This window comes from Cololabis saira, chromosome 10, assembly GCF_033807715.1.
Source record: "Cololabis saira isolate AMF1-May2022 chromosome 10, fColSai1.1, whole genome shotgun sequence".
Lineage (NCBI taxonomy): Eukaryota > Metazoa > Chordata > Actinopteri > Beloniformes > Belonidae > Cololabis > Cololabis saira.
The window spans coordinates 18,672,838-18,697,928 of NC_084596.1; the positions used below are offsets into that span (position 1 = coordinate 18,672,838).

At 39.9% G+C, this 25,091-nt stretch overlaps 1 protein-coding gene across 1 annotated transcript; it reads right to left on the reverse strand.

Moving 5' to 3' along the window:
- Positions 1–1,791: 1,791 nt before the first annotated feature.
- nfatc4 (nuclear factor of activated T cells 4) lies at positions 1,792–25,091 on the reverse strand. The gene is made up of 13 exons (XM_061731915.1): positions 24,481–25,091; positions 19,025–19,158; positions 16,641–17,153; positions 16,362–16,537; positions 13,011–13,173; positions 12,707–12,807; positions 9,479–9,580; positions 9,058–9,245; positions 8,766–8,906; positions 6,802–6,857; positions 6,597–6,723; positions 4,138–4,845; positions 1,792–3,824 (listed from the first exon to the last, which is right to left on the reverse strand). The coding sequence occupies exons 1-13, from the start codon at positions 24,671–24,673 to the stop codon at positions 3,754–3,756; spliced, it is 2,673 nt and encodes an 890-aa protein (XP_061587899.1). The 5' UTR covers positions 24,674–25,091; the 3' UTR covers positions 1,792–3,753.

Below are 25,091 nucleotides of genomic sequence, written 5' to 3' on the forward strand. Positions count from 1 at the left end.
AGATACTTTTGCAGATGTTTGGTACAAATCAACCACTAAGTGATCCTGACCAGAGTCATTTGATAACAATAGATAATTGTTAATATATAATTCTTATGAATTTATCTGTTATAATTAATGAACAGTGCTGCACTGGTCTATAGTCCAGTTTAACAAAGGAGGGTTGGAACTATAACATAAAAAAAAACTGCCAATAGAAAATGTATTTTGTAGTTCTCAACATATTAAGGGTATTTTTATACTCCCTTTTTATCTCACCCACAACTTTATTCCACTTGCCTACATCATCCGTTACAAAATTGTCAGTTATGAAAATTAGGTAAAGTCAAGATCTCATTTAGCAACTTGTAGCAGCTTTTAGGACGCCCAATAGCTGCTTCCCTCACTGAGAAGCTGGCAACACTGTTATCAGGTAAACATATTACTCCACCCAGGACTGTTTCGCCAAAGAATCCATTTCACCTGATCGTTAAAAGAATATTCATACTGTTGAAAGTCAACTCCAGGTTATTTTGTTTACCTACAGCAATTCACCTCATACAAGCATAAACAAAGGTAGTTTAGAACCTGGTTCATCAACCGTCTCTGACATAAGATTAACCACAGAGGTGAACTGTTACACCCCTCTGCATCCCTGCTGGTATCAGTGCAGGAGTTGGATGCATGGGAGTAGTTGCTTCACTGGCTCCCCCTGTGAGGGCGTAGCTACAGTAACACTTCCCTGGCATGGGTCACACGAGGCTCACCAGTCTGGCTATGGTTTCATGGTGTTTTTGGCACTGGGTTTTTTCAGGCTTCTAAAGGCTAAATGTTAAATTTTAACAATAAAACCTTGACTTTTGGTGATTGCTTTGTTCTGACTCGTTTTTATGTTGCAGCCCAACGAGCCGGGTTGTAAAAGCTAGCCCTATGTCATGTTAAATTGACATAACATTGAACTGAGCAATGAAAAATTAGTTGGAAGACTCCATTATAATAATGGAAAATATTTTTTTCTCTTCTTTTTTTTACTTTATTTGCCAGGTTTGTACAAACAAAATGTAATTTGGCCATATCATGACATAAAATGGTGATAAAATGATCATAGACTTGCTTTCCATTTTTTGTACGACCAAGTCCGCTCCGTAAAAGTGCATAAGAACCTGTTAAAATGCACCAGAATGCACGAAATGGTATCTACTACTTACTTTAAAAAAATATTTCAAATGCTTCCTTACCCCAGAACTCGTCCTTACAGAGTCAATGATAAAGCGACCTACTTGAAAGGAAATTTCTAGAGTTACAGTATTTCCCCAGTATAAAAATAGTGGCGCCAACATTAATTAGAGGAATCCCTGGAGGTTGCACAGTACCAAGTGTTCACAGTTAACATTTGTTTGTACTCCTTCATACTTAAGTATAGATAGTTTGTCTTTTGGGACCTTGTTTTTCCAGGAACTGAGGCTGGACTTCAGTGTGGTGATCAATCTGTCATCACATCACCCCGCGGTGATGTCAGGAAGACATTTCCATTGAGGCAACTGTTGTGTGCACCTTCATGTTCAAGTGGAAGCTCATTGATGTTTGAGACTATGCCTCCCCCTGGTGAAATGTTATATAATTTCATATAGAAAGAAGTTTTGAAAGAACTTCTCATTCCTGAAACAAGGGTTTAGAAGCCATTAAAAGCTGCTCGTCAGACTTGATTATTCAATGGCTAGAAAACTACAACACTGAAGGAATTAACAACATTTAAAGAAACATGAAGATGACAAAATACCTAATCTGCTCAGTTGCTGCAGAGTCATGTAATTAGGAAAAAAAAACATGACAGAGTTTGACTTCCTCTTCTTCTTTTCTCACATGTGAAAATGAATTACCTGGAATTTCAAAGTAATAGATATTTAAGAAAGAACATAAGATTCTGTATCTCACATTTGTACAGTTCTTCATGATCTTTTTCTGTTGTCTTTATTCCATTTGAGTTTACTTTCTGCATATTTATACATCCTCTTGCAATTTGTATATTATGGACTATGTCTAATTAAAAACATATGTAGCGTTGGTATACTGCATCGAAGTATTAAAGTGCATAAATCCACTCCTGTATATACATTTGCATTCATTTTGTCCTTCTCATGCTTTTTTCTTATTCAATCTCGTTTCCACTCAAATATTACAGATAAATATAATATCACACATCATCCACCACTTCTTTATCTATACATAAATTGGTTAAGTCAGTGACACTCTAGTTGTTATGTGCATTGATAAAGAAATAAAAGATACATCTAAATGATGCAGCCTTACAACTGTGCATTGTTTGAAAAGGAGTATTTTAGGGAACAGGGAAATTTCCATTCAGATGTTTTTGAATGTTCATGAACTTTCCATGTGCAACTGCTTTTCCTGCATCCAGAGGAAAAAGAAAATGAAAAAAAAGATGGAAACGTTAGTGCCAAGATGAAGTTATGGCTTCACTGGAGCTGCAGTAAGTAAGTAGAACATTTAAAAAAAAAATCCTCAGGGCTCTACAGCAGCAAGATCTATGCTACCATTACGATTGTTAGTCTCCAGCTCCCAGCATGCCCATGTATGGTTAGGCTGATCCATATAGCCCCATAAAACTGTGAAGGAACCATATACTGCTGCTTCAGCTTCCTTTTGTGAGGTCGGTGAACTTTTACTGCCTTCACTGTTTTGTTGGAATTAAAGACTTTATCCATCTTGTAGCTGCAGTTCCTTTTACTGGAGAAAGCATAAACACCAGAAAACAGGGCTTGTAAAGTGTTGCAGCAACATGAGTAATATCTATAACAGCTGCCGATTTCAGTTTGTCCTGACTATTCTTCAAGATAAACCCGCTCTGCTGAGAGACAATCCAGTAGACTTCAACACTTGCAGCTCGCTCACTTCTGAGAAGTCAGGATGTCAGAAATTCCTTTTGTTTTAACACTTTACCTGAACTCCAGCCAGCATCTGTAGTACCAAGAAGCATTTCCTCGAGTTGATTTTTCAACTTCATGATCACATTTTTTCTGTAGAGCTATTTTAAGTCATTTTATCAGATGAAAAGTTATTTCAGTAAACTAGACATGAATTTAACAGAAACAAATCAGAGGTAATTGCAGCTATTAAACAAAACTAGTTTCTAAATCCTGCAGCAATTCATCAAAAACTTTCCATCACATGCACTTATGCACTTATGCCATTGCAGTCTTAAAATAACAACTCTTAGTTTAAAGCAACTCTGTGTAGCAATTCCACTTCTGACCGTATGGAGGAAGCACATCACTACACAGTTCATGCACTGCCTTGAGATGAGGTGTTTTGTGATATATATGCTCCCATGTGCTCAGAAGTCTTATTGGAGCATAGAGTGACTTTACAAAGGGAAGTAGTTCCTATAGTTATTGGGGTATGGTAAATGATATGGTAAATAATTCAAAAAGCCTTTAAAGTGAAGTCTTCCTCAGTGCTTCCACTCTGGGCTCAATTTAAATTTGGGGTTTTAATTGTTAAAAAACAACAACAAAAAAACAGACACTCCAAACCAAAGCAGTTTGTTTTTCATAATTTATATTGAAGACATGTTAAAAACATTTGTCTCCCTTTATAAAACTGTTAACTGTGGTCAAAACTGCAACAGTGTCCTGGTCACCAAAGTTCCCTGTCAATATTACATGTAACCACAGCAATGCATCTTAATACCAAGTACATAAGGAATTTAAAAAGAGGCTGGACATCAAACTGTGGTCAGGAGCTGCTCTGAGCTCAGTTCGGCTGGTTGCTTAGATGCGAACTTGATTGGTAAGACTGGATGTCCTCCCCGATGAACTCTGACACTATGAAGGAAAATAAAAAAAGAAGATAATCACCATGTTGCAACTCAAATGGGACATTCATGCATCAGTACACGCAAAATACTCAGAGTCAAAGTAATAAACCTACATGTACGTATACTGCAAGTGCCTTTACATAATCGTAAATGTGATTTAGCAAGATGTCTATACACGTCTATTCCCATTTCATATACAGAGTTCATATTTAATCCTAGTGTAATAGAAAAAAACGAGTGGAGAAATGTCCAAGCATGTCTGTTATCTGGGCATTCACTTCTTTTTTGTTCAGAAATTTAGATCTCTAAACGTATCTCACCTTCTTCAAATGTAAGGTGGTGCATCGAGGCAGAGCTGTTAAAATCTAAAGGGCACTCCTGGATCTTGGCATCCCCCTCTCTCCCATGTCCCATACCCAGCATCCTTCCCTGGGGGTCCCAGCCCTCGTAGTGGGAGTAAGGTGCTGGGCAGACGTCGTGATAGGGGTTGAGGTTTGTTGGTGGGGAAGGACAGACCTCCTGAGGATAAGCAGAGTACTGCGGGTAAGGCGAGGTGGGGATGGGAGGAAGAGGGGAGTTCGAGATGGGACTTCCAGTGGGAAAGGGGCTGAGGGAGGAGGAGTGGGAGGGGGAGGGTGATGAAGAGAGGTACGGAGAGTCCAACCAGGGAGAAGGGGAGGGGGAGGGAGGCTGCGGGCCCCGGGGATATAAGGGAGGAAGAAGCTCGGTGAAGCCCAGCTCAAGGTTCTCAAAACTGGGGTGACGCTCGGACAGGGCTGCCCTGGACCCGCCAGGGTCCTCGACCGCAGCGTCAGGTTTGGAGCAGTACTCTTCATGGTAGCTCATGGCCGTGCAGGGGGGAGAATACGTGGAGGGGTAAGGGGGCAGGTGGAATCCAATGCCTCGCTCATCAGACACATTGAAGCTCCGGTCCATCCTGGGTGGAGCCCCTACTGGACACACAATTCCCCCATCCAGAGGTGGAGCAGAGGGCCTGGACAGCAGGGGATCCTCCTCTTTGAACATAACTGGGAGGAGAAGCAGAAACAAATACTGTGACTCATCTGCAGGAGTTGAAATTTGCAGTTGATGCTGTGATTTTCGTCCTGTCAGTGGTGGAGTTAATGACTGATTTTGATGATGTTTTCCAGGTTTAGTTTAAATAAGAGAGCTGATGGTTTCTGGAAAGTACAACATTTCTCATGCCACTAATGCAAACCACAGGGAACTGGAACAAGCCATCACCCTTAAACCTCAACAGAACCAATTCTAGGTTTTGGAAATATACGTCTTTATTCTTAATCCAAGTATTATTAAATATCAATCAATATCATTTGCAGATTTGTTTATTTAAGAAATGTGCAGATTTTGTCAACTCCCCTCGATTTTGTATATACCACAGTATACTAGATTTTGTTGAGATCCTCAAACCAACTGTTGTTGGAAGTGCCCAGGTCAAAGTTCAAGCGCTGGGGTGACCAAGCCTTTTCAACTCCGCCCCCGGGCTCTGGAACAAGCTCCCCTGCAACTTACACACTATCTCTGACCTGGGCCTTTTTAAATCAAGGCTTAAAACCTATTTATTTACAATGGCTTTTAATACACTTTTTTTTTTTTAAATTTTATTATTTTTATTCTTTTTTTATTCTATTTATTTTTTGCTCTGTCTTATGATTGTATGTTGTATTTCTGTATGTTTTATTCTGTAAAGCACTTTGGCTCACCTAGAGGTGGCTGTAAAGGGCTATATAAATGAAGTATATTTACATTTACATTTACACTTTTATACTTCATATGCACTCATGAGACTGTGTGCAACTGTGAGAACTTTAAATCAAGTAAAAGAAGTGGTTGTATAAAGTTATACTTCTCACCAACCAAGTTCTCAAAACAAGATTTTGTTAATATTTCATGGACTTTTTCAAACTTTTATTTTATAGTGACTAAGAATGAAAGCATTCAAACTTGGGCCCCATGCACACTCTGACAAGAGAGTGAGTGATTTGTTTTTAAGGCTTAGTCCCAAACCCCAAAATGTGTCTTCATGGTTTGTAAATAAAGCAGAAACACCAGGTCGATTTCCTCATATTAAAGCTATCCTATGTAGTAATATCAGTTCTTCCTACATGTGGGCAAATAAATCTGCCGTGTTGACCAAACAGCCACTGAGAATACAGTGTTGTAATACCACTCCCCACACTAGACGTGTACTTCATAGTGTCTTACATCACAGGCTGATGCATGAACCTTTTTGTGATCTGACGGCCTCATGTTGTCAGATGTTTTATTGCTACATAAAGTAACTTTAAGTGAGATCAATAAAAGAACTGAGGAAGCAATAAACAACTCATTTAATTGTTACTTTTATCTTTTTTAATTCTATATGTGGTTGGCTTTAAATGGATTAACTTATTTTTTAACAAAAGCTAGCAAAGGTAACTCATATTTTTGGGTATTTTGTACAACTATGCTGTGTTAAGAACATAGATAAACATAATTTTCAAAATAGAAATCTAATTGGAATTTCATTAACAAAGTTATGTGTAATAATCAGATTAAATTAATTTGATAATGAATAAATAGAGTTATATTGTACACTAAACCACATATGAGTTTGTGTTTATTAGTGTTACATACCAACAGCAACTACCTAAAGTGAAAAAATTTGCAGCCACGGACACCGTGTTGTACACGTGACTGTTTATATCAAGGACGGTTGTCATTTCCACTGACGGAAAGAGGAACAAGAGAGGCGAGTGAGCTGCAACCGATCACTTACCGGGCAAATATTTGAAGCAGTGAGTGCTGCTTCGTTTTCTCTTCCCGTTAGAGACGTACAGACTGACGGACACGGGCCGGCTGACGGAGAGGTCGCTGTAGGCTGGGACCCTCACACACAACAGGCACTATATGGGAGAAGAAAAGTCACGCAGGATTTAATAGAACGAACAATCAATGTATCCAACTGAGGATCATCAAATTACCTCGTTGCTGTTGTCCCGGTCAACATAGGCCTCCTCCTCCCACTGTAATTTACCGTCTAATGAGTGAGAGCATAAAGCATAGTTTAGAACAAGCGTAATCTTGACATGCAAACACTCCTTTTCATTTTCTCAGGCAGATGCAGCCTTACATTTTCAAAGAAAAAAAATGTAAACAACTACGAGAGCTATGAGAACTATGAGAACTTTAACTTAGAGTAAGAATTAATCAAAAAAGGAATCTGGCTTATTGTTCATAAATAATGTGATTTTTAACCACAAAGAGGTTTTGATATCACTCCCTCTCCCCTCCCGTTCCAGGAAAAAAAAAAAGGAATAATAATCTGTAGATCTAACAATCATGACTTTGTAAGTTAATTACATTAACTTGGCTGGGCTGCAACTATTCACCCTGTGGAGACGGGATGAAGGGGTTTCGTTGGAAATTCAGCGGTTGAAGTTGGGGAGAAGTTACAGACGGCAGTTGCAGAATTAGCAGAAGAGGCCAAGAAGGCAAGTTATTGTATCCTGTGTTTATGGAGGAGTTACGGCACGAGGTTCATCACTAACATAGGGTCAGCTGCAGGTGGTGGCCACTGCCTCATCGCCTCCCTCCACCTTAAACTTTAAATCATGATGCATTCATTTTAACCGAGGAATGGGAATTAGGAAATAGATTGCTCTTTGCTTATTGCTTCAGAAAGAGATGAGATAATAAAGGTCTCCAGAAAAATCTGACTTCTTGTTGTTGGTCTTTAAAGTCCCAGTCCAGCAGTTATAAATACACAAAAACAAATCTATGTTGTTCACAATTTGGAAAAACTGTGTATCTTTGCCTCTTTTTATGGTCTTAAAACAAGCTTGGGTGTGATTAAACCTGTTAGCTCATTCAGTTAATAGAGATCTATTGATTTCCTGACATCCATCAGCAGATGACAGTCTCCTGCCTCTCCCTTTCAACTCTGCAACACTCTCCTACACGACGCAATGGCCGGTTTCAGTACTGGGGTACTTCGACCATACATCGTGGAACCAGCGAGCAATTCTCAAGAAGAGGTAGCTAAATTATACACAGTCACAAAACAATGGAAGTATCAGATTGGCAAGTTATTTAACATTACTTTGTTTTCAATATTTCTGGAAACATGCTGGTCACCAGCTGGTTGAGGCAAGGCTGAGAGTTGGTCGACAGCGGACACCGAGCAAAATCTCTTAATGTTAGACTTCCCAGTAACAAAACACAGCTGCATGGTTGGACAGCAATGCTTAAACTTTATCAACTTGAGAGACTCCTCTATGATCAGAGTTCCTATCTGTATTGCAGTGTTTTGACAACCTGCTTAATGCATTACCCCCAAATACTATGGGCTCTCTTGTATGGGATAAGATGCTTCAGAGGCTATTGAGTCGAAGGGTTATTTGTGTGTAAATTTAGTTTGAAAGCCAAGCCAACTTTATGTATGAAGTTTTTTAGGAAGAGCAACGACTGATCAAAGTGCTGAACATATGAATGAAATAAATTCAGCATAAAATGAATGAATAATAATAATAGTATAGGTATAGAAAAGGTATATTAAAAGAACGCTGTAGAGACACACCCTGCAGGGTCTCTGTTGGCTCACTCCATCATTATGAGAAAAGTGGAAAAACTGGTACTTTTTTAGAGCATCTCAGGACAACGTGACAACTTGAAGAAAAAAAATGGATTAATATTTCCCAACAAGTTATTTAGCATTAAATATAAATATGGAGTATCAGACCAAAGTTCTGACCCTTTTGAATGAATTCTTTAGGTTTCTAAATTAGCTGACAGATAAATAGTAACAACAGCCAGCTCTAATATTAATTTAGGTCTGAAGACCATAAACTAACCGTATTGCTAGAGATGATTATATCTGAATTTAATCTCTTCCATTTTCTGGGATACACCGATCACAGCAGGTTTTGTTTCTGCCCTGGACACTTACCTGTCCCTCTCTCCATGAAAAGGACTCTGGAGATGGGCAGGAAGTTGGTACCGCTCAGCAGTAGCTCCTCCCCTCCTTCCACAGAGCAGGAAGTGAGACTGACAGACTCGACGACGGGCAGCTCCTGAGCCGAACGCTGGGCTGAAGCAGAGACAAAAAGCCAAATGCACAATGACCTCCCGAACTATCACAGCAATGCTAGTTACAAACCGGTGTTTCAGAAGTTCATACGTGCCAATTTATGTCAGCAACCAGTTCTGGGGAGAATGATGAGAGTAAAATAGCCACTCACAGCATTCAATGGGAAGAGAGGACGCCTGCAGAGCCAGGAGCCGTCCAGGGGGGCCCACAGGGGGCGCTACAGGAAGGTGGGTGCGAAACACCAAACGGACACGCGTGTTTTTCCTCCCGACGTCTGTTTCTCCTTTCCTCAGCTCGATGTCGGAGTTTCTCAGTTTCAGGATGCCAGCACAATCGATGCTATGAAGGATGCAATTTTTGATGTTTTACTTGGTGTTTCTGTATCAAACCGTCTGACTTTTTATGGTTATAAACCGATACAACCCAAACTGTCTGGAAGGATCTCAACAGATCTTGATCTTTATAACTTTCAGTATTAGAAAAAAAGAGATAATTTATGAAGTGACAGGAAAAGGTGGTCTCTGCATGTCTTAAAACATGTAGAGACATTCACTCATCAATTTCCTACTTACAGCGCGGTCATGTTGTTCTCAGGGTTGAGGGGGATGTCCAGCACTTTTGTCCCTGCCTGGACGCTCTCATGACTGGCGGTGCCGACCATCTTTCCCGTCACCCTGCAAGGTGACAATCCTCTGAATTTTATAGTACAACAAATTAAACGCTCCATATAATCAAGGTGATAACAAGCAAACAGTGATGTGTATGTTGATCTCAGCATCAGCTGATCAATTAACTGTTTCCCTTTTGTGTCTGCAGCTGGTAAATCTCATAACGAGTGTTTCATCTTCACGCTGCTGTGGCAGTCACCTCTTCTCCAACTCCTTTTGAAATTTAGATCAAACCATTACCATGTTTGGGTTCTCTGGGAGTATGGAGTTCTGGGATCCCTTATACGGGCCTCCGGGCCCCTCTGCATCCGGTGTCAGAGCACGTCGTCGGCTCTAAGTCGGATTGTTTCCTGTGAGGCTCCCCTTTGTCACAGACTCTGTCCATTACTTTTATCAACAGAATTTCTGGGTGCAGCCGAGGAGTGGAGGAGATCTGGTTTGGTGACCTCATAATTGGGTCTCTCCTTTTTTGCAGATGATGTGGTTCTGTTGGCTTCATTAGGTCAAGATCTGCAACGCTCACTGGAGCGACTCGCAAACCGAGTGTGAAGCTGCTGGGATGAGAATTACCACCTATAAATACGAAACCATGGTCCTCAGTCGGAAAAGAGTTTCCTCTCTGGGTCGGGTATCAGAAACTGCCCCAAGTGGAGGAGTTCAAGTATCTCGGGGTCATGTTCACGGGTCAGGAAAGAATGGAGCAGAAGATTGATAGGCAAATCAGTGCGGCGTCTGTTCCCTTAGAGACAGGGTGAGAAGCTTTGTCATCAGAGTGGAGCCGCTACTCCTCCACATTGAAAGGAGCCAGATGAGGTGGCTTGAGCATCTGGTGAGGATGCCTCCTGGATGCCTCCTGGACGCCTCCCTGGTGAGGTTTTCCAGGCGTGTCTCACTGGGAGACCCTGGACACGCTGGAGGGATTGTGTCTCTCGGCTGGCCTGGGAACGCCTTGGGATCCCACCCAGATAAGCTGGACAAAGTGGCCGGGGAGAGGGAGGTCTGGGCTACCCTGTTTAGGCTACTGCCCCCCGCGACCCGACCCCGGACAGAAACGTTCTATAAACGAGACAGCCCACTACGGTTGGGTTTCCTGTATCTGTGTCACGTGGGTTTCCCCACTGCCCCGGCCCTTTAGGAGACTAACAGCAGGTCTGAGTCTATTGAGTCCTATGGGAAAAGAGAACGTTTATTACCAATTCCTTCGCCCCATAGTAACCTAAGTAAATATGGGACCCATCTTTCAAAAGCAACAAACCTTCTGAACATTCTGACACCAAAATGGCAATTTTCAGACAAATTAGGAGAAAATTAACTTTGTTTGAGACCTGTCTCTGTCTGAGCAACACACTCTCGCGAGATTTGGCTCTCATAGCTAATAATATAATATAATATAATAATAATACATAGCTCTCCTCTCTGGTGCTGATTCAGAGATTCAGAGTCGTCGGTCACTGCAGAACTGCCAAAGTCGTTTTCCCATCGGATAAAATGAAGTTTAAAACTAAAATAAAACTTGCTTCTTTGCTTAATAATACTGTTATTGTTATTATTGAAGTCTTTTTGGAAGGGAAAAAAGAATATTAGACTGATCCGATGATCTTGTACTGGGTTGATATCAGATAAAGCAGAGCAGATAGAAGGCGCCAGATAAAAGGTAGCATATTAAAAAAAAAACGAGTGGCAAAATAAGGCGCAAATATTAAAGTTGTACTGTATCTAGTGTTGTATGCTCCAAAACGATGTGGGGAGAGGGGCGACGACGCCCACTTATGAGACAGGAAGTGTATACCATTTCATACCATTGGCAGTAACGGTAATGCGCTATCTTCTGTATAGAGTATCTTTGCCCCGGATAAGCAGAAGAATATAGATGGATGAACTGAAATGAATGAAGTGGTTCTAAGTGAAACACAGTTACTAAGTTCCTTTCAAACATAAAAGCAGCCTGATTTCAAAAGGACCAAACAAAAGCAAAAATGATTTAACTGCTTGATTCCAGCAGACCCAGTACAGAATCCAGAGGACAACTGCTGGCACTTTTAATTTGTTGTTATATAACTATGACTAATAAAGATCTAATCTAATCTAATCTAATCTATAAATGTCACACAGCACCTTATGAGCCAAATATGAAATATTTGCAGATAACACAAACTGACAAAACAACATATGGACTTTTAACAAAGTCAAATCCCTCGCCATCATATCTTATAACCCACTAGAAGTTTACATTTGTATACTTTTATGCAAAAACACCTTCCTCTGCTTGTAGTTCCACTGTTCCTTATGAATTTTTAGTCTTTGGACTGCAGCCTTTGAGGAAATAGTGTGTAGAGAAGAACCACTGATTCTTCAACAGAACGGGACGTCCAGGTACAACTCAGTGATGAAGCATGAAGCATGAAGCATATAAACTATGTATCTTTTCTCTCATTTACTGCTTTGCACTCTGAATGGCAGCAACGTTTTGAGCAGGGTCTAATAAAGCATCTAAACACAGTAATAGCTAAGTCTTCTTATAAGAAAAGGATGCTGGATGCTAAAGCCTGTATCTTGTAAACATTGCATTAGTATATTGATTTCTGGACAAAATCCCCAGAAGCTACATTAATGTTATTTTTGACTATTTCTAAGTGCATGTTGCACTGTTGCTGTTGTTCCATGTTTTTTATGCATTTCTTGTTATGGTGAGCTTTTTTATCTTATTCATTTAAGTACAAATACATATAATTTGGTAAAGGAAATGTCAAGATGACTAAAACATATTGAAATGTCCACCAGGGACTTTCCAGAACCTATGGATGCACTAAAATACTAGAGGCAGTATGAGTATACGTCAAAGTTCAGATGAATGTAGATTATTCTGCCTTGAGGTAGGTGAAGCACAATGTTCACATTATTTTACGTAAAGCACATTAAACCGAAAAAACAAGTCACACTGAGAATGAATCGTGTGAGACATTTCCTGAAGCAACGGCTAAAGCGCCTGGTTGTTGGTTACGCCATGTTTAAAGCCCAAGCAGTCAGATGATGTGTCCTGTGAGCATTGTGCCTATTGAAGACTGACACACTATCAAAGAGGACTCGAAAATAAGTTTATTAGGGGTAAGAAACATGCTTTGAAGTCGGTACCTGTGTATCTGATAGAAAGGATGCGGCCTGATTGAGCGGTCGTCAGCTGTTCCAACGAAAACCTGCAGTGAGAGCGGCTTCCTCTCTGTGTATCCACACAGCTGTACAGAGAAACACAGTGATCAAACTGTGAGGAGGCCAACAGCAGTGGGACACAACATGTGACCTTGTTTCGGTTTCATGGAAACACAAGCTCAACAAAAATGTCCACTTCAGCTTGAAATCAAATTGTAATTAGTATAAACTTTCAACTTTATGTCATGAGAGGGTTGTTCATCAATGTGTTGGTCGGTCTGCCTCTCACCTTGACGACAGGATGCCCTGCCGGAGAGGCTTTGACGGCTCCTCTGCTGCCCTCAGTCTCATAGTGTGCTCTGTGGTGTGGACGGGGCTGCACCTCGATCCGCAGCTCAAACTGGTCAAACTGGGACGGTAGCGGCCAGTCAAGCGGAGGCAGGGCGTTAGACCTGAGGAGAGTCACACCACGCCTTTAGCTGCAGTGAATAATATGGATATCTTCACAGAGTAAGTGGCTCATCAGATGCATATCATCTATTCAGCAGAGCAAAAAAAAAGTTACATAATGAGGTTTAATCATTTAAAAATCAACTGTGACAGAAAAAAAGGAGCTTTTGGGTTTCATCCATCCGCATAAATGTTTTAAATGTTTACTTGTGAGGCTGAAATTAGTCTATGAACACAAGGAAAAAAAGAAACTGTGAACATGCACCCAGACTAACTACTGACAACTACTTTCCACTGACTTTTAGGTTTTAGATATCTTTATCATATGTAAGTAGAATCTTTTTTTTGCACATCCAGAGACAAACAGACTTCTAGTGAGTTTCCCAGGAACTACAGACCACCGGGAGTACTCAATCGTACAATCACTAACATTATAGACACGTACAAAACTATTATTATCATTATAGCAAACAGAGCTGCCAAATTAATATGATGAACGACGGAAAGAATCGCTTAAAAGCCAGTGGCAGCAGGCACAAGTGAATATTGAAGTCTGTTTGTTCTGCATTTTGATGGTTTGCATCTGCAACAAGATGGCAGGAACTAAAATCACTGAAAAGAGGTGGATCCGACAGAATGGACTGAAGCTTCTTTAATCGCCCGACCTGGTGCAATTAGTTTAACCAACCCTAGGTTTATCATCAGATGTTGATGAGTGTAAATGTGTTAAAAAGAGTGTTAAAGACCAACATGACATGAATCAAAATAGTTTAGAACGCTGTAAATGCTTGCAGCAAAGAGCCAATAGTCTTGAAAGTCTTGAAAAAACAGCTATTTCAAGCCTCTGACAAAACTCAAAAATGCCATACCACCTAAGTGATACTGTGGACAGAATCCCTGCGAATAAACCAAGGTCCTTTTATCTTGTATATGTACAAAAAAGTTGAACAGGCATCTCGGTCCAGTCACTGCCAAACAAATACTTCATTCTACATAAATTCTGTATATAAATAAAAGGTAAGAGTATATTTAATCAAACAAGTGTAAAATATCCTGATGAAATTGGTGCCAATATTAAAACATAAAAGTGTTGATACTGATAAGCTTTTTCACTCAAAGCATCGTCATGTTGCTCGATGGTCAAGTTATCAACAAATACTTTCAATTTAATTTAAAATTAAATATGAATTTTGCTAAAGGATTGACACAAATGCCATGACATCCTTTGAAAGAAAAAGATGAAAGAAAAAATGATTTCATCATCTTAAAGACAAAAGTGTTCAGTGTTCAATTTGACACAGAATCATCAGCTTTAAAAAGCAAGTAAAATAAATGACTGCAGGATAATGATTCAAGAGATTTTCATGTAGTAGATTTTTCTTTTTTGAAATTTCCACTTAACAAGAATCACAAGTAAATCAATGAACTTTTGTTTACAGAGTTTTGAACAAACCGCTGCAGAGGAGTGCCTGTAACTAATGTTGATAAACCTTTGATCACAGTGTTTAAAAGGCACTATTATACTCAATTCCACCCTATACACCTCCGTCCTCGACCTCTGCTCATGCAGCTTTGTGTGACTTATATACAGAATAAGAAAAAAATCCTCATTCATCACTGGCTCTTTGTTCTGTCCCTCAGTCTATGCTATGCTCTTTTAAGTCCTCCTTGATGTGCTCAAAAATAAAACTGTGATCTTAATATTTACTATTTTTCTCTTATCAAATCTAGCCAGACATGCTTGATCTGCAAATGTTCCTGCCTGTCATGCAAAACTGATCACAAACCTTTTATACATTGGTCTTGTTTATATGTGTGTTAATGAACTCAGAAGACGGTAGTTTGACTTCATGGGCTTGTTATGCCTGCAGGAAATGGCTCTTTACAGTCGGAGTAAAGTACAAATACATACATTCACCATTTGTCCTGTTAAGGTTCCCACTGAAAAAGGAGCCAGGAACTGCCGATTACCTCCATATATCTAAAACTGTGGTTTTGTGTAAATCTATCAATTAATTCTACACTCGTCACAATGACTCGCCTAACTTTTTCCGTGTATAGCCCCCTAACTTTTGCGATGCAGTGTTGGCTTTTCATGGGCTGAGTGTGTTACTCACATAGCCTGTATGTTAATTCAGTGAGTACATGCATATACAGCACAGTCGCAACCATGGTAGACTTACATGTCGGTGTTTATAGAAGTGATCTATTTGAAGGAAAACACTGATATCATTTCTGCTTTTGGTTTCACACTTCTACAGAAAACTGACCATCAGCTCGTGCTGAAGTCAAGTTTCTTTTTTATTTTCTTGGAAAACTTAAATCATCAGTTATATATTATATATATATATATATATATATATATATATATATATATATATATATATATATATATATATATATATATATATATATATATATATATATATATACATATATGAGAAAGCTTTGGTTTTCACGCTTCTACAGAAAAGTGACTCAGCTTGTGCGTGTATATATATGTACACACACACATATATATATATATATATATATATATATATATATATATATATATATATATATATATATATATATATATATATATATATATATATATATATATATATGAATGAAAAGCTTTTGGTTAGAAAATCAGCTCGTGCTGAAGTCCAGTTTCTTTTTTATTTTTTTCTTGGAAAACTTAAGTCACTTAAACACTTGTTTCTGGTGTTACAATATATATATATATATATATATATATATATATATATATATATATATATATATATATATATATTAGGGGTGGGACGATACGGGTAACTCATGATTCAATACTGTGGCGATATGTGGCCCACAATAACGATAATATCACGATACACGATATCTACGATATTCCATATATTGTAAGAAATTTCCTCAATGATATATCACGATCTATGTGACTGAAAAAGAAAAAAGACCCATAAAAAGGAAAATGTCTGTAGTTATGCATTTATTTAATGCCAAAAATTCATACAATGTACAAATAAAGTACATTTGTATATATTTGCCTCACTGCCTGCTAGTCTTGTAAATGTAAACACTGTACAGCTGGACAAATTGAAGTGCATGAACAATAGTGCGGTGACAAACACGTAAATCCATTATGTGTGTTGTAATAAAATATATATAAAAAAGCCTTTGATGCTGATGTTATGTGTGTTCTTGCCTGAAGAGAGGGCTGTGAGCACTCGCCCTGGTTCTGCCCCAGGCCAGAGCGGGGGGCACGGGGAGATAGTCCATACCCAGCGAGGGAGGCTCTCTCCGAGTCTGCGGCGTCTCCGACAGCAGGCAGGGGGAGCTGTGGCCCGGAGCCTGCTCCTGATCCACTTCCCTGGGAGACAACTGTGGCAGAACAGGGTTTACTGCTGGATATAGGACATTTTAATATTCTTTCATTTGGAGACACCACACCTAACAAACTTCACAAAACAAGCATCTGCTTTACCTGCTCCAATGAAGTCTTCCTGGTTTTCTGTGGGATGCTGAGCTCACAGCTACTGGGTGGGGCTTGTGAGTGAGAGTTGGACTCTCCGCCGTCTAGGTTGCATCCCTGTAGGTCCTCTGAGTAACTGCCTCTCCGTGAAGTACAGGGAGAGGCTAGCGGTGAGTTTCTGCGTTTTTTACCACCAGGCGACGTCGGCCTTGAGGACGGCGACAGCCCAAAGTTGACGGTGGACTCACTGAGCTCATCCTCTTCCACCAGCAGGGAGTCGCAGCTGGAGGCAGGGCTAAGCCACCCTCGGGAGGATGGGCTGGACGCGGGGCTGGGGCTGAGGGATCCCGGGCATCTGTCCCGGTAACTAAACGGGTCTAGGAACGGGAGGTAGAGGCGCTCCCTGTCCCACCCGCCACCGCTGCCCATGTCCCAATAGCTGGGGATGGTGGGTGCTGGTTCATCCTCAGGTGAGATGGTAGTTATCTGGATACTTGGGCACTCTACAACACGGGACTCTGAAACCTGGAGGGAAGATGAGAGCAAGAAAGGCCCGATGAACTTCACAGATTTTGCATAATAAATGATGAGAAATAACTCACACGAGGTTCAATTCAATTATTAACAAAATACACAAAATATTCATTTTGGTTTCTTTCTCAAGTAAAGGTTAACTGACAGGCATAATCTCCCAAAGTTAAAATTTAGTGGTTGTTAGAATATGACACTGTAACCATCCTATGGGACCATGTTGTTTTCTTACTAGTAATAAAAACTGGACTTGATTCTTCAGCTTTTTTTAAGCTCTTACACAGTAAGAAACAAGCAAAAACAAAAAAAAGTTCACAAATAAGAGAAAAAACCCCCTGACAACAGATAAGTTCACTATACGGACTAACAGACAAACTGATTTTTATACGCTGATTTATTGAGTGAAACCACTGGCCGCATGAAAGCCCTGAAATCAACCTCATCCTCTGAAATGGCACGTCATAGTTTATGTGTGGAAACACGGGGTGCGAAATGTGGAAATTGCTGTGTGTAGCTCTTGAATGCACTTCTGTGCTGACCAAATATGTGTTTCCTTATTCACTTGCACAGACCGATACGAAGCCTGAGCACCAGGCAGCAGGCAACAGCAGTGAATAAACAAGCACTTCCACGATAGAGTTTGTTGTGATCTTCAGTGTTCATGTATCTAAGTTATATTTAGATTACATATTTATATTTTAGCCATGTGACCTAGGCAACCTATCCTGGGCGTATGCTGACTCCGGTCCCGTGGGAGCAGCTGGGCCAGGCTCCAGCCCACCCACCCACAGGATGAAGCAGGTAATGGATGGTTAAATGTTTAGAAGATACGCGACAGATGTAAATCTACTTTGCAGCAGCATGTGTATCCACATCGCTGACCTTTCTGTTGAGGCGCTGTGAAAGACTCATTGTTGCTAATAAAAGGTCAATATCATGACCAGGGGTAAGATGCAAAGAAGCGATCCACTGTGAAGACCCCTAAAGGGAAAAGCTGACAGAAGTAGAGCAAGACCATTAACCATGTTTTAGCTGCGTATTCCGCTGAGAACTCTTTTTGTGACGAATACCACACATAAAAAAAAAGGCAAAAAGCCAAAAGTCAAGATGGCATACAGCTGCAGTGCAGTTCAAGGGGTGGCTGAGACATGCATGTCATGCATCTGGTGTTGATGCTCTAAACGGTCATGGAGGCTAAATTGAAAAACACCACCTTCCGCACATGCAACGCAAACATCACGCACATGCCACGCTGTCGCTGTGAAGCCAGCCTTAGATCCTGGCAGACTTGAATGGATATTAAAATTTACATCATGCAAATGTGTGCTGACATGTGGCTGCTCAAAGCATGAATTGGCCCTAACTGTCTCCATCTGCTGTTTGATGCCGAGTAGTTTTAGCATGGTGGGATTTTAGAGCTTCCTCGTCATAAACTCTCAAAGCTCTTTTTAAATAACCCACTGAAATTTGACTTCAAGAGGTTTACACTTTGTGCAGCATACAGCAATCTTTTATTGTAGATGCTCAGTTCATATATGGGCGAGCTTTACACAAAACACTTTGGGTAAGAAAAAGAAAGGAAATGGACCAGGACAAGCCGCTCAGAAGGAACTATGCACAAACTTCAAAGCCACTAAACAGCTGCATGCTGTGGCTAAAACGCTAAAAGTACAAAGCTGCAGCAAAAAAACCTAAACAGGAGGAGGAGGTTTTTCTTCACTATAATCAACGCTTTACTATCAATGTATACAGTACATCATAGAAATATATGTTATATCAATATCAACTCATGATGAAGTTCGTGAATTGGATCTGTTATCATTTAAACTGATATCTTTTAAGTGCTTGTGAATAGGTTGCGTTACCTGTACAGATCGTGCTGGCAGGCTCTCGTAGGTCCCGCTAAACTCTCTGATGGGGGCCCGCCGGGGAGGTGGGGAATGCATCCCTGCCCGCTGGCTGGATAATTGTGGCGGGCTGGGAATGCTGATTGAGTGTCCTGCATGAGAGGGAGCCAAGGTGATTGTCTGTAACTGATATATATATATATATATGTATAAAAAGCAATGATAATGATGTCAACAAGTTGATGTGAGGGTTAATCAAGGAGAAGCAGTCGGTTTTGTTGAAATATGCTGAGAATCAAAGGCTGCCAAAGAGGAGTTCTGAATCAATTAATCTTTATAATAATTCATGAAAATTTCCTCACGATACATGTAAAAAAACAAGAAATTCCTCCCATTTGTCCAAACATACTTTCTTTTCATATCATATGTTGTGTTGTTGTGAGTATTAGTGGTCACATGGCTCCCCATTCATCCTCTTTTTTTGTCCCCACAATGAAAGCCTTGAGAACCTGCTGTTTGTTGTCATAAATTGCATGAGAAAGACTCATTAAATAGCCATCAGAATATTGTAAACAAAGTTTGTGGTGAAGCTCTGATACATTTTTTTTCGGCATCAACATGCCTTTATCATCCATTACACACGAGTTTTCCTTGATTTGCAGTAATTGTTACCATACGGAAAATGCACACACTGGGACTTTTCTGGGGCAGCTGAAAACAGCTGTGGCAGCACTCATTTATTTTTATGCCGTTATCTCGAGATCAGGAGTCGATAACAATGTTAATTGGTTAAAACAGTTTAATTCCTCTCATTATCTCATTTTCTCGATACGAGTAAAACAGCCCTCTAATGTCATGAAAGCAAAGTTTGTTTTGAAGACGGTAATTGAGAGCTACACTTCTTAGCTTTCTAACCTGTCATCTATGTTGTGAAGGGTCCAAAACATCTTGTGAATATATTGTTTTGTTTGATGTACCGGTAACTGAAACAGAACAATTTTGCTGTTTTGTTTTCTCAAGATTCAGAATCGTTTTCAGGTGTTATTGAGATACTGAAACTAATTTGAAACATTTGTCGGCTCCTGTAATTTTCCTCTTTTAAGGTATTTAACTATTTTCAGGAAGTTTTAAGCCCAGGAGACAAACAAGTAGCTTAGTATAAACACTGACTCTTAAAAGACCATCCATTTATCACCATCTTTATAGCTAATTTGTTAACACATGTTTTATCTGGACAACAGTAAAGTATAAAGACAAGATATTGGGATCTTGAGGTAAGTATGTGTCCAAAATGAAAAGAATAATAACCTTCGAGATCATGTTTTTACGCACATACTTTGAGATTTGATTTAATCAATGAGCGACGCACCCGACAACGTATTTAAAACATATTTACAGTGTACAATCCAAAGTTTCAAAACTTCACCATCAGACGAAAAGCTTGCTTCATTTTTCTAGCTTTTACATTGAGTGTAGTTAAAAGCCTTTACTGACCGGCCTGTTCTCAGGCCTCTGCTCTCAAATTGCACGAGCCCCCTGTACAGGGGGGGGTCTGGTAATCAACAGGTTTTAACCCAAGTCGCCAAGTTGAAGACATTTAATGGGTTTGTAAAGATTTTGTGCCTATAATTTCACCTGGAAGACATTTTCCGGCGTTTTCCTGCTTCTTGCATCAGTGACCAGTTTGCTCTGTAGTTAAGCATCCAGGGTCAAAAAATGTTGATCGCACCTGAACGCAGCATTAATTTATTGACATATCCTGCTGTTGAACTGGATCTTATGACAAAACCTGGTGAAAACTGCTATATTCCACATTTTTGTATCTGTTAATTTATTTTTTCCCCCAATCTAAACACAAATAATCTTCTCCGCTGCAAGGTGTTCAGTCACCTCAAGAATCATTTGCAAAATGTGCCTTTTAATTTTGGAAAATTTAGATATTCCATGGCAACTTTCCAAACCAATAATTTGCCCATAATTGTTATGAAATCCTTCCTATACCAAAATTATGTTATCTTTCAACTGGCAAAAATATTTTTATCACACGAGAATGAGTCTTCATTGAGAATAGTAAAAATATGTATTAATAGTATATTTACCTATCAGTGCTGAAATGTATCTATTTTATGAAATGAGACAAAAAAAAGTGTGTCTGCAGTTGACAGACTTTGGTGCAACGCTGGCGTGATAAATTATCTACTATATCTTCCAAACAGTCACTTGAAAACTGCTTGTGAGCTTCTTTGGATTTGTAACTGATAGTAATAATATGTAATAATAGTAACAATAGTAAGGTTAATTTTCCCTATCCTCAATCTCTCTGCTTGCTTCATTAAATTGATTTTGACCAACTTTTCAGCCATACTACATTAAAGCCAACCAAGTAAAAGCATGTGAAGCACCTCTCTGTTATTGCACTCATCTAAAATTAATCAGGAAACTAAATCAGTGTAGTTATAGAAAGAAGAGATTTACGTGGAAACATTTGCAGTAATAAACCCCTTTCTGCTCAGAAATATCAAAACACTGTGATGAATCCAAGTGAAGGGGGGGAAAAAATAACAGTTTGGTTTTATATTCCACACTATGAGTCACATGGCAGCCCCTTCTGAAATGCATTTTTAACTCACAATTTCTGTACATTTTCCCACATATCACAGTCAGAGGTGTGAAGCAAGGCATGAAATGGGAATTCCAACCGAATCACAGCGATCCAAATCAAGATCCAGTAGGATCTGAATATTCTGTGTTTCTAATCTTGTTAGCAATGAAGAAGATTTCTCTAAGCATGAAATCATCAAAACTTCTTTGTGTTTTGTCCAAAAGCAACCCAGAAAGAGGACACAACCCCTTCAAACCACATCATTTCCCTTGTGCTGCGTGGACAGCTTCCACATGGAGCTAAACAGTAGTTACGCTGTAATGAGCGAGGTTCCATCTGATCATTGTTGCTCCGCAGTGGCATTGAGCCATGCCGGCAATTTTTGGGCAACTCGAACACGAAACAGAAACCGCCAACAAATTACGACTTGGGGTAAAAAAAAAAAAAAAAAGAATCAAGCTTCAAATGTTTCCTGGCAAAAGAAATATTTCCAAGTGATTAAAGCTGCAGTGCTGAGGCAACTCTTCTGCGGCTTGATTCTTTCTTTTTTTTTTTTTTTTTTACATGAAACAATAATTTTAATGTGTGTGTGCAGACAAGTAGGCCAGTTTATGGGCCCCAAAAGCTTACCTAACACTTATTGAACACAATAAAAAGCTAATCTGGAGTGTAACTGATGTCCTGAATTAACCCAAAAAAGAATGAAAAAAAAAAAAAACAGTTGCACTCAACCTTTGGATCAAGGCACCCCACAAGGTTGTTGCCAGATAATCTTCCAAGGCCATGAGGTGTTGAAGCATATTTGTCCAAATTTTCAGTACTTCTTATTTTATTTGAAACAAATAAATGCCACGTCCCTACCGTTTTATGAAACAATACTCTTACTTGTATGAAATTAGCTGAAAAGTATAGCACTACTTTGCTTGATGGTGACTTAGAACATTGTTTTTTAAATTCAAAATACCATAATATTTAATCTGGTCTTGACTTGTAACTGTAACATGGAGTAAAATGTTTAAACTGCCAATGAAATTTATAATTACGCTTTTTGAGTCTGTTTTTCCACTGTCTTTTGACAACCTTCTGATAGTTTTGAGAGTTTCATTAAATGTGAAAGATAGAGAGATGACTAGTTGCAGAATGTGCTGTTTGTTTGTTTTTTTGCTATTTAAATTTTATCTCTACTTGCAGAATGCTCCCCAATAATTAGATCAAATTTAAGGAAAATACTAACTGGATAAAACAGGAAACCACCATGATATAACTTATCCACATTTTCATTATCATTAGAAACTTATGTATTGCTGTTATTAATTAATTCAGTTGAGGCAAGATGCTGTGACCACAGGGGTCCACTGTAAAATCCCTCCAATAAGAAGTGAGCCAGAGTGATGACACTTACTCTGCACATGCTCAGTAGGATTCTCTGAGTCTACAAGGAACAGGGTCATTTCACACCAGCATAAGTTAACAACAAAAATTATTAAGATGCAAGACTGCTTTTGAGACTCCCTGAACTTTTCATCTGCTGTCTAAAGTTTAATTGACTCTGGGTTTAAGTGTTTGTCCATTTTATTTAAAGATTATTGGATTTCAAGAACTCATAAGGGTTACAGGCTGGGAAAAAACAAGAAAGCACCATGATTATTGGCGACAAAGATTTCTGTCATAAAATTAACATATTTCAACTTACTTAGATGCAAATTTTTGACCTTTGTTCTAATTTAGCAGCTCATCTCTGAAGATAGGATAGTTTTTTTGTGAAATATTTGTTTTATATGCATTTAAATAACCTTAAAATTGACAGAAATTATCAATCTTTTGAAACATCAGCCAAAAGAAATTCATCATAAGTATAACTACCATTGGCTTGTACCTAACATCTAAAGGAATATAAATACATATTTCTTTTGAGATCTGCTATTCTTTTAGATACACTATTGAGAGCTAGTGGTGGGGACAAAAACTTTCTACATCAAGTTTATTCAGAAAATGCATAAGCTCTGCTTCAAATATGCAAATGCCTTGAGCCAGGTAGTGCAATATAAATAAAGTAGGAATGCATAAACCTGAAATATGGCATTTTGTAGCTTTGCATTCTCCAAATGTCATTAAAATAAAACCATGTGGGATGTGGCAATATAAGACTTATTTTTTAAGATGAAGGTCTAGTGCCAGTGCATATTGCACGTGAAATAAATAAGTATAGGTCTACAGTGTGAACAGCAGGAGACACAAATCTGAGTAACTGTAATAAGACCTAAAGTCCCTACTTTGATACCCTCCGACATAAAAACTTATTACCCAACGTTAAAACGTGCTCTTTTATACCCCTCCTGCACTTCACATTCACGCCTGGGGTGTGGTAATACGACTGGATGCCAGCATGGGCGGGAAACAAATGAGTGAGCGCATAAAGCCTGAATTATGGTTCTGCGTTAAAACGACGCAGAGCCTACGTAGGATACGGCGTAGCCTACGGCGTACGTTCTGCGTCGGTGTAACGCGGAACCATAAATCAGCCTTAATAGGTGTGTGTTTGTGAGAGCGCGGAGGTCAAAAATGAGGGAGAGGGATGGATGGAGGAGGGAGGGATGGATGGAGGGAGGTGTGTAAGCGATGCGTTCAGTACACAAAGGTTGGGGTTCCTTCCCAGATGGCAGCTGTTAACTTTGCTCACACGCACAGCTGATTGGAAACACATTGAGACTGCGGGCTGCACGCACACATGCAAGTGCGCGGAAACAAACAAGAAGATACAGCAATGTATGCAAGCGCACTAAAAAATAAAAAATAAAAATTCCAACACATCAGTAGCACAATTACAGGAAAACACGCGTCCCGGTACATTGCGGGGTTTCTGCGCTCTAACCCGGGTCTCCGCCGCCGGACGGCTCCGGCTGCAGCGGGGCGCCCTCGCCGTCCTCCCCGGCCGCGGCGCGCTCCGGCCCGGCAGCGCGCCCCGGGGACGGCCCCTGGCTCCGGCGCGCCGGCGGATCCTCCTCAAACACCAGCTTGAACTCGAACTCGCCTTCCTCCCATCCCGAGCCCGGCGCGGCCCCCATCGTCCTCCGGGGGGGGGACAACACTCAGATCAGACTGATACTGATCTTTTTCTCTCGCGTCCTTGGTTTATTGTCCGAAAAGTAGGAAAAACTTTCCACGAAGGTATTCCCAAACTTTTGCCTTTCCTCCTATCGGCGCGTCATTTGGCGGAGATAAGTCCTCATGCTTTGCGCGTTTGAGTTGGGGACGCTTCTCCGGACCGTCTCTTCTTGCTTTGTTTTTTCTGCATCATTTTCAAACTTGATGCCTTTGCGGTCCCAGATCAAATCTTTGCTCAGCCAGTCAGAAATAAAGTCTTTGATTGTAGTTCCACCGACTTCTCCATAACTCCTTCTTCTTTTCCCGTCTTGTTCAGTGCGGAGGGAGAGGGGGGAAAAGTTTATCAAATATTTTTGTCGCCCTTTACCCTTAATTGCC

Coding starts and splice junctions, on each gene's coding strand:
- nfatc4 (XM_061731915.1), bottom strand. CDS start 24,673: ATGGGGGCCGCGCCGGGCTCGGGATGGGAGGAAGGCGAGTTCGAGTTC. Junction 16,538..16,640: donor GGAAGACTTCATTGGAGCAG/GTAAAGCAGATG, acceptor GTTCTGCCACAG/TTGTCTCCCAGGGAAGTGGA. Junction 8,907..9,057: donor CTCTCTTCCCATTGAATGCT/GTGAGTGGCTAT, acceptor TCTCTGCTTCAG/CCCAGCGTTCGGCTCAGGAG.